Source organism: Henckelia pumila, chromosome 2, assembly GCF_033568475.1.
Source record: "Henckelia pumila isolate YLH828 chromosome 2, ASM3356847v2, whole genome shotgun sequence".
NCBI classification, from domain to species: domain Eukaryota; kingdom Viridiplantae; phylum Streptophyta; class Magnoliopsida; order Lamiales; family Gesneriaceae; genus Henckelia; species Henckelia pumila.
In genome coordinates, this window is record NC_133121.1 from 186,216,879 (window position 1) to 186,227,590 (window position 10,712).

Below are 10,712 nucleotides of genomic sequence, written 5' to 3' on the forward strand. Positions count from 1 at the left end.
GTACACAAATAATTCTATTTGTTCATGCGTATTTATAAAAAAGACAGATAAGTGTTTTGCAATTGTGGCGGTATATGTTGATGATCTAAATCTTATTGGTACTCCAGAAGAGCTTGCTAAAACTGCCAATTACTTGAAAAATGAGTTCGAGATGAAAGACTTGGGAAGGACAAAATTTTGTCTTGGACTACAGATTGAACATTTACAAGATGAGATATTTGTTCATCAATCATCATATATAGAGAAGGTATTAAAACGTTTTTATATGGATAAGGCACATCCATTAGCATCACCAATGGTTGTTCGATCACTTGATGCTAAAAAAGATTCTTTTCGACCACTTGAAGATGGAGAAAAGATCATAGGTCCAGAAGTACCATATCTAAGTGCGATTGGAGCATTGTCATATCTAGCAAATTATACTCGTCCTGATATAGCATTTTCTATTAATCTTCTAGCGAGATATAGCTCATTTCAAACCCGAAGACATTGGAATGGTATAAAACACATTTTTCGTTACCTTCATGGTACAACTGATATGGGATTATTTTATTCAAAAAAATCAAAGTCTTCTTTAGTTGGATATGCAGATGCAGGGTATCTTTCCGATCCACATAAAGCTAAATCCCAGACAGGTTATGTGTTTACACGAGGAGACACTGCCATATCATGGAGGTCAGTGAAACAATCCCTAACAGCAACATCTTCAAATCACTCTGAGATTATGGCAATGCATGAAGCAAGTAGAGAATGTGTATGGTTGAGATCTATGACGCAACACATCCAAGAATCATGCGGGTTGCCAACAACCAAATATAGCCCAACAGTTATATACGAAGACAATACTGCATGCATTGCACAATTAAAAGGAGGCTACATCAAAGGGGATAGAACAAAGCATATCTCACCGAAGTTCTTCTACACACACGAGCTTCAAGAAAAAGGTGATATTGATGTCCATCAGATTTGTTCAAGTGATAATGTAGCTGACTTATTTACAAAGGCACTGCCGACATCAACTTTCAAGAAATTCGTGCACAAAATAGGGATGCATCAGTTAAAGGACCTTAGATGATTGAGATCAGGGGGAGCATCTATTGCTGTACTCTTTTTCCTTCGTTCAGGTTTTTCCCATTGGGTTTTTCTGACAAGGTTTTAACGAGGCAGCACTCAAGCCCCCATATTTCTCTGTAGCGATTTGTTAATTCAATAATCATCTAAGGGGGAGTGTTATAGATAATTTGTTGTAGATGATCATTGAGATTAGGTTTATCATGTTATCTACTATTCAAATCTGTGAATACACTCTATAAATAGAGGACTCCAATAATGAATAAAACACTCATATTCATTCTCTCATTTCCATATTCTTTATACCTTTAACAAAAATAAAATACACAATTTTCTAATATTATAAATAATTTAAAATACAAAATTCAAAAATAAAATTTTTATATACAATTTCCAGCATTCGAAAATAATATTTACAGCGCTCTAAAAAAAATTTAATAAACCACCAATAAAATGAGTACGAACGACAATGTAAACAAAGGTCAAGCAACACAACCACCAAAAAGTTCTTAGAAGTTTGCGGAACTCTTATAAGCTGATTTTCCCATCTTTTTCGATATCTGCTTCTTCTAGGAGTGGATCAACTGAGTTCCTCAGACACGTGCTGCCATACCACAAAGGAGCACAAGTTGAGGCTTTGAATGAAATGATCAAGAATCACAGGCTTCTTTAATCTCTTTCTTCAAATCATCCACGAAAGACTTTTCACTGAAATTTATCCACTATTATAAGTACCTCACAGCATCAAGCACATCCCCAATGTACGCCTGGAAATATTCAACCATTCTAGTGTCTTAAAGAGTTCCATTGTGCTGCGTCCACCGACCAGCAATATAGTTGGAACAAAAAAAGTGATAACCTACACAAATTCATAACCTTGCGTTCAAATTAATTGAAGTAAAAAAAACGCAATATACTGACAAATATTAATAGAATCAGCTAAGCAACAAACCTTTAGAGGGTGTGAGGGTGTTTAACTATGACAACCATTGATCAAGGTGCCGTCATGAGTTTCTCCCTTACATGGTACTCTAGGTTATCATAATACAATCACAGTTTAATTGAAATTAAAGGAATCTCAAAGAACAGTTAGAAACATAAATGTGAAGCACATAGAGCAAACAAATAGCTTTGCAAAAAAGCATTTAAACCATATGGTGATTCCAATTCCTCAAACAGAAGCATATAAGGAAGTAGCAGTGATCCATCTACGATGTAATCCTCGAACAACAGCATATCATAAGAAACAGAATAAGATTTCAACTTTGCAAATTATTTAAGAATATTGAAGGCAATTGAAGAATGTTCAAGGAAGCAAAAGATAACCGTCAGAAAAAAGTTGTCTAAGAAATCAAACGTTGTAATATACGCAAAAAAATCTTCACCAATCCCAAAGTCGTGATGATTTTGAACACGATTGTTGTACTTACTATAATCCATGAATTATGTGATGTCATGTTTGAGGTTCCAAGGGTCCTAGGCTATTTTTACCATGGTGTATCACCTTAAGAATCCTAAAACTCTAGTGGGAATATCAATCCTATTATACACAGATGTCATTCTTAATCTGAGTTAGATATCATGAATGTAAAATAATGTGAATAGAAAAAATACCCAACTTAAGATATGTGGGAATGAAAAACATTGAGAAAGAGACTTAAATAAGGAGATGGGTTAACACCCTCCCGCAGAGCACATACCCAAAGCAAGGCGATCTTTCAAAGTAGTACTGATGACAGATCTCAGAAGATATGTAGATATACCATCTATCTCGAGACCACCAAAAATACCCACAAACAGAAAAAAAAAATAGACAACAAACCGGTATTTAGGCTGACACATGATATATTTTCAAACTACAGGTCCTTGCAAGTTTAATCAGAGTGGGATATTGAATTAAAGCAATTACATTATCATGACCGCTAAAGCTAGATAGAGATATACAGTTCAACTTTGTACATATCTACTCGGAAATAAGATGCTGCTTTAATCTACTTCTAGAAATTAGACTTGACGAAATACAAAAAAAGGTCCAACATACATGCATACAGGTTATATGCAAAGAATAAATAGATTAGTATACGAATCTCTTGGACATCAATGACAATCAACTTGATGAATTTAATTTGATACACAAGAAGGCTGCCATTAAATGTTAAATGTAGTAAAATTCTACATTTTAAACATCCCAGAACTTACCACTTCACGCATTTCTTGCTCCAACAGTTTAGAAGCAGTAGCACCACTAAAATCCTCCATCACACGTCAAGCCCAATTCATGCTTTGTTCTTAGCAACTCACTAGCCTCCAATTGGGACTGGATAGGTGGAACAATAAGTGAAGGACATCTTTTCTCAAAATATTCTTTATAGAAGTTTCCTTTCCCAAGTGGATACAAGTATGCACATTAATTTGATATAAACAAGAATTTGTATGGAGCATATATAGCGAGGCACTATAACAAGTATTGCACTACTAGCACAAGTTTCTCAACCAAAGATGGTTTAAGTATTGAGTGCTTTCATAATCTGTCAGTATTTGAGAAAGATGACCTTTGCATTCACGGATCAACTGAACAGAACAAGCATTGCTATGTCTAATTAGTGTATGCATGCTCAAAATACCTACATCAATCAGCACCTCTTCCACAACTTAAGTGCCTATGAAAGACAATATATTTATCCAAATGTAAATGTAAGGTTAGCAAATAGGAGTGATTAGGAACATTAAACTAGAATAAATCACGTATCAGCATCCATGTAAAAGTATAAGGCTTAACATACTCTTATATCTTGTATTAGCAATTTAAAACTCGACTTGCTTGTATGATCAAGTGCTTTAGAGGTTTGTAATCATTATACTTAATAACTTCCATTACATGATATATATGTATATATATATATATAATTTTTATATAAATAAAGCAAGAAATTTTGTGCTGGGTCAATTTAATAATAATTATTATTATTAATAACTTCCATTGCATGCACTCTATTTGTTGGTGTCCATCTTTCTGTAATGAATTCTTATGATTGCAAAGTGATTACGTATCATGTTTAAACTGTCTAAATTGGAACTTCTATTAGGAAAATAAGTTTCTAGCAAGTTCATCAGATGAGTAGTCATAGACGTTCAACCAGGAAAAATATGAAAGAATCTAACTCACCAAAATTTGGCTCTATTCTTTGCAAAAACATAGAACATCATCTCAGCGAATACCCGACATACCTCCAGAATCTCTGGCTCTATTTCGACAAGGAATCATGGATTCAAACCATATATATTGGGTACACAAGTGATGAAAAAATTAAAGTGATTAGTGATGCATCTGTTTCCTAATATTCCATACATGTGGAAGGTATCCATCAGAACAAATATTAGCTTTGGTAATGACAAGATTGATATCAGTATGTACTTGTACTACTTCAAGAAGAATTTCATGTTTGTTTGCACTGTACAACTGCATAAAGAGAAGACATTTACAGGGAACAAAATATTAAATTCGGAAAAATCCCACCTTGCAGAAATCAAGAATGAACCATAAAAAGATCAAACCAACACATACCTGAATGACAGTAACATTCTAGTAAGCTTCATTATCAATTAAAATTAAGAGCAACAAGAGAATGAAATAAATAACACAGCATCACTGAGAAATCAATTGTACCGACTTCCGTACAGATGAATAACACAGAAAAAGAGAGTTACCTAGGAGGGTTCATTCTACTGATAACCTTCTTGTATTCATCATTCATACTCCCTGAATAACTCACTGTGGCCTCGGTGGATGAATATAATGTCCAAATTCAGCAAAGATGCAAAAGAAATTAAAGAAAACCACAACCATCGAACACATAAACAATAAAAAAAAGAGGAAAATGAAGCGATAGTAATCACAGAGCTTATATATAAGATATTATAAGATTTAAATGGACAAGAAATGAAGAAATGTTCGCATATTTATCAAGATAAAACTGAGAAGGCCTAAGCCACCTGAAAAAAGTGCTCGTTTCCCCTCCCTCTATTATTGTGAGGTAGAGGCAGGAAGAACGGCAACTCAAGCCATTAAAAAACACAGGTGTGAACAGCAGAAACCACGCACAAATACACACAAGAGTATACCAAAAAGCAACACATATGGAGGTGTGAAACACAAACATGGATACCAAAACAAAATCACAGGCTGGACACACCGAAAAAAATAAAGAAAACAGGATTCAGACACGTACGTAGCCAATTTACTCAGAACCGAAAAGAAGAAATAAAAAGAAAATTAAAAAAATGCTACTTGCGCAACTATGGTCAAACAGGGCGATGGCTTCGAAGCTTCACGTCGCGATTCCATGCTATATTGGAATCAAAACAAAGCTTAAGACGAGATCTAAGAGAATTATAGCTCCAATAATAAATTTCCCACTTCGGTGGCAGCGAACCGACGACAAGAAGTGGGCGGCTAGGGTTGGGTTTGGGGGGGAATCGTGACAGGAACTTGCGAGAGAGAGAGAATTGCGTAAGTTTCTTAATAAAGATAATAAGGAAAGAAATTAAAAGAAGTGCGTAAGTTTCTTAATAAAAAATAATAAGGAAATAAATTAAAATAAGGAAAGAAAACGGGTCGACGATATCAAGAAAGACCCATAAAAAAGAAAGACAACGGTTAAAAAAACCCTTGTCGTAGATCATAAAAAACTGTTGTCTTATGTCACAAAAGAACGCACATTGACAACAGTTTTAAAAACCGTTGTCGTAGGCCAAAAAACCCCGCTCATAGACAACGGTTTTAAAAAACCGTTGTCTATGACCTATAAAAGACAACGGTTTTTAAAAAAACGTTGTCTATGAGCGGGTTTTTTTGGACTTATGACAACGGTTTTCAAAAAAACCATTGTCATACAGAAAAAGACAACGATTTTAAAAAAACCGTTGTCTATTAAGTGTTGTTGAATCCAAATATTCTTGTAGTGATTGTAATTGATAGAGTTTTATTTCTAATAAACTTTGTTTTCTTATTCATATAGAACTCTATCTAAGGAATCCTTTCCATCATTGGACTCTAATCTATAAGAAGAGAATTCTACGCACAAACAACAGAGAGCTTTACACGAGAATTCTACAGACGTTCGGAGAAGATTCAAGCAGGAGAATTCGAAGGTTGTTGAAGCAAGTAATTTTTGTAGTGTTCATTGTTGTTTTCCCCGTGTTGCCGTTGGTATTGAAGATATCGGAGAAATTAATGCATAGTGTTGATCGACGATTTTGCCGAGTCTTCGTGTTTAGGCATACAGGAGTTGCATTTGATTTATTTACGATATATGTGTTTAGGATGCAAGTTTTATTTCTCAACTTGTTGGAAAATTTAATATTTACTGTATTTCATAAAATCACTAGTATTAGTTTGTAAGACTGATATATGATTTTCTAGTTATTATTTAGCTCCAAAGAACCCACAGGAGTACCTGTTACTCGTACATAATTAATCTCTTGGCTTATTTATTTTATTATTTAGTTTTCGCTGCATGTTGACTCTGGTGTTATAACACCGCGGACAACACAAACTTTTATATAAAAAACCGTGATAACAGTGCGTAACATTCAATACGATCTCACGGATAAATTTTATGAGACAGATCTCCTGATTGCGTCATCCATAATAATGTATTACTTTCTATTCCAAAAATATAACTTTTTATTGTAAATATATGAGTGCATTTGATCCATCTCATCTGTGAGACTGTCTCACAAGATATCTACTCAATCTTAATTTGTACGGTTCATGATGAATAAAATGGAGAACTACATTTTTGGTCATATTATTTGTACTTTTTTTTTTTTTTCACTTTTGGTCTTGCTAACGGTAAATTTGTATTTTCACTCCTATTACTTGCATGTTTGTTTTTTAATTTTTGGTCTCGTTATTTTAATTTTCAGTTTTAGTACTCTTCACTACAACAAAAATGCTAAAAGACTATGGTGAAAAAACTTACTTAATTGGGGGTTTAAAATCGTAGTTAATAGTCATGTAGTTAAAAATGTGGTCATAGACTACGGTTAAAAACCGTAGTCTTTAACAACAAAAGACTACCTTAGTCTATGACTGCACTTTTAACTACATGGCTATTAACTACGGTCATAGACTACAGTTAAAAACCGTAGTCTTTTGTCGTCAAAAACTACGGTAAAAAACCGTAGTCTTTTATCATTAAAGACTACGATTTTTAATCGTAGTCTTTTCTATTACACTTTTAACTATATAGCCTTTAACAACGGTTTTAAAAACCCTTTTAACAATGGTTTTCAACCCTAATATTTTTTTTATGTATAAATAAAAAAATACAATTTCCAGTATTATAAATTCCTTAGAATAAATAAATTTTAATATACAATTTTCCAATATTGTAAATTTATCAAAATTAAAAATTTGAATCCTAGTTTCATGCACTAAAAAATAGAGTAAAAATGGTCCTAAATCCCTAATCATTCTAACTCTGCTAAAACTACCCCGAAGCCTAGATCCCTTGCTGTTGGAGATACTTCCCCATAATATACCTATTGGGCAAAGACATAACCCCCACCGTGAAGTTTGAATTCCTAATAGTGATTGCAAACCCAAAGATCCCGGCCCATTAGTTCCACAGAAGAAACTGGAGATAAGTCAAAGATTGTAGGTATGAATGAAAAATTCAAGCAAGTGATTCAATCCATCCTCTTGATTTTCTGCTCATCAACATTCTAAAGTTGTCAGTATTTATAAGAACTGTAATATGCTATTGGCACATATTTAAATATTTAGTTAGATTAGGTGCATGCCTAGGCTATTAGATCATTCCCACTTCAATGGTAAAACAAAAGATGAATTTGTTTTGATTGATTTGGTAAATATGGGAGAGAATAAATGGGTGGAGAATTTATTAAGATTTTGTTTGCTAGAAAATAGGAATTACAAATATTCCTAAAATAAAATTTTATGAAATCAATCAAGGTACATGTGTCAACCATTTAGCACATGGAGCATAGAGTGATGCATCAAGATGGAGCAGAAGAATTTTGGCCGTAATTACCATGTTGAGGCTTGTAATGACCGAAATTAATGGCCCAAATATGCCTATAATAAAAAATAATCGAGTCTAATCCATGAACATTATCTTTGCCCTTATTAAACGTTATCAAGGCTGATTTAGTTTTGAAATAAGATATCCATCCGCATGTCCCATCAGCTTTTATTCACATTCGAATTCGGAAAAACAAACACACCAAATTCCAAGTATTTGAACCTTTGTTTGTCACTTTTTATGACCATATAATTCATTCTCCACACAAATCAGAATGTATCGCCATGTGTTATGAACATACTGTGAAAGTTTCAGCGCAATTTAACGGTTAGATTGCCTCAAAACACCTTCACAATCAAGCTGTGCAGATTCTATGCGAGAAATTAGCAGGTTTTGTAATTTGTCTCTGTTTTGCTACCTCAAATGTATCAAAACCAGATCTCCACTGTTCAGAATCAGGTTAACGCTTTCTTTAATCTGCTGACCAAATTTCATATCGATCCAACGGATCAAACGATCGATGGTGCTTTTGCAAGAGTTGTTCGTTTTCAAGCAAGATTTGTTACCGAAAGTATTGTCCCAAGTTTGAGCTATCGTTCTTCAACAAGGAGCACACGTGAAGCAAAAAAATTTCGACCATCTAGGATCCTCTTGGTTTTGTAACAAGACGGTATGTGGGCTAATGTATACGCTTTAAAAGACTATGTATTTGCTTTAAAATGTGATCGTACACCAATTGATTCATGCCCTTGATATGTATAAGAGTTATTCTATTCCATATAATTCCTTCATATGGTTCGAGTACTTTGATTTGTATATGTTTAGCAACTCTTGTTATTCGTTTTTTATGTTTTGAGTTTCGAAACTGCACTTTATGATTTGATTTTGAAGTGAAAAAAAATATGATATGTTATGGCTCTATATGGTGGGTATAAAATCGTACTTATGGCCCCATTCGGTGGGTATAAAACCGAAATCATGGTTTCGTCCCTTAGAAAAGTAACATATAGATGATAGAAAACGAACCATGAATAATGAAATGAAGTTTCAGTACCTTTTATATGTATATGTTCTGTCTCTATAACCGATGGATTAAGCTAGAAGAAAAGGGAAATGGTAGCCAGGTTGATTTTGCCAAAAAAAAATATATATATATTAAAAAATACATGGTACGCGTACAATTTAATATTATAAATCATATATAGATGAGTCGATGACCCAAAAACACACCTAGACATGCAGCATGCTGATGAAGCTCTCGCAGATTTTATATATGACGACAAACAAACGCCTTATTTATAAGCTATCAAATTATATATAGAGAGCTAGCCAGTAGCCACACACATTGATCACTATCACAGCATCAGCATGGATTTTTCTTATGAAACCGAAATATAAAAGGGTCACCATCAGTCAAAACCAAACGTCGGAATGCTGCATATTGATCGTAAACTCCCACATCTCTGCATATCACAGTAACGAGGTCGCACACATCAGGGCAGTAAACAATCTTGTAAGAATACTCACCAAATATTTGCTTAATCTTGAACCAATAGGGAATAGTTCCACACCCGGGGTTCCCCTGGACCCCGCCTAGGGTTATGAAGTTTTGCCCCGTGACCTGGTCGGATTGAGCCGCTTGCAGCACATTGGAAATTGGATTTTTGCATAAACCTGCATTATTAGGCTCGAACTTGATGTTTAGATCCAAATTTTCTACGATCCAGTTCAAGTAGTCTTGAGGTTTGTCATGGTTGAGGATCACTGCATCACTCGGTAGATCATCAATTGACAATCGGACTACGTTACAGGTTGAGTTGGTTTCTATCGTAGTTATGCCACCGCCATCGTTTGTCCGAACCGGCACAAGGTAGTAAGGAATGTCTGCCTCGAGAGGTTTCATGCCCGTGTCGTACAAGCGGAACTCACCACTGCGTACCAACATCAGTAGGGTGATGAAAGAGGGGAGATAATTTTTCATGGTGATTAATTGCTCATTAATTCATGGTGCCCATGGGGTAATATATATTGTAAGGAATAAATGGTTGCGCACAATATCAACTAAATAAAGACTCAAGAATAATTTAGTGTGACGATTTTATTGTTTTTAAGCCTCGTATTTTTAGTAAGAATTCGAGCTAATAGCTCATAAATTAATTGATATTTTTGTATCTATCTCACTAAGTGATTGCTATCAAACAAATTTACACGTATTATATTCCAAAATAAAATAAAAAAGAAAAATTTACAAATGCTGCATTACATTTTAAATTGTATAGCAATAATTTATTTTAATTTTCTTATATATCTGTGATCTTGAAAGGTACTGATAAAAAACATGGACCATATATGCCTCATTATTTTATAGTTTGATATTAACTATGACACTATATTTTGTAATTGTTTGACATACCTATTGTTACTTAAATATTCATATTTCATGGGTAAAATATATAAGAAATAACAACACATGAACACATAAAGCAGTTTTTTTATGTGATATATGTGAGACGAGTTGATTCGATCCATATTTTAGTGAAAAGTAATTCTTTTGAAATAAAAAAGTATATTTTTTTTTATGTATATGGTCGG

General features: G+C 33.9%; 1 protein-coding gene and 1 long non-coding RNA gene across 5 annotated transcripts; both read right to left on the bottom strand.

Annotated features, from left to right (window-relative positions):
- Positions 1-1,470: 1,470 nt before the first annotated feature.
- LOC140882206 (uncharacterized) lies at positions 1,471-5,574 on the bottom strand. Of its 4 annotated transcripts, none has more exons than XR_012150165.1 (4): positions 4,421-5,574; positions 3,271-4,316; positions 2,024-2,102; positions 1,471-1,930 (listed from the first exon to the last, which is right to left on the bottom strand). It is a non-coding gene; the product is annotated as an uncharacterized lncRNA (long non-coding RNA). The 4 variants fall into 4 exon arrangements; XR_012150166.1 differs by having other exon boundaries at positions 3,271-3,388; positions 4,238-5,574; XR_012150164.1 differs by having other exon boundaries at positions 1,471-1,675; positions 1,807-1,930; positions 3,271-5,574.
- A 3,699-nt stretch (positions 5,575-9,273) lies between these two features.
- Positions 9,274-10,159, bottom strand: LOC140885283 (miraculin-like). The gene has a single exon (XM_073292243.1). The coding sequence runs from the start codon at positions 10,099-10,101 to the stop codon at positions 9,484-9,486; it is 618 nt and encodes a 205-aa protein (XP_073148344.1). The 5' UTR covers positions 10,102-10,159; the 3' UTR covers positions 9,274-9,483.
- Between the last annotated feature and the right edge of the window lie 553 nt (positions 10,160-10,712).

Bases quoted from the DNA above. Each gene is read 5' to 3' on its own strand.
- LOC140885283 (XM_073292243.1), bottom strand. From the start codon at position 10,101: ATGAAAAATTATCTCCCCTCTTTCATCACCCTACTGATGTTGGTACGC.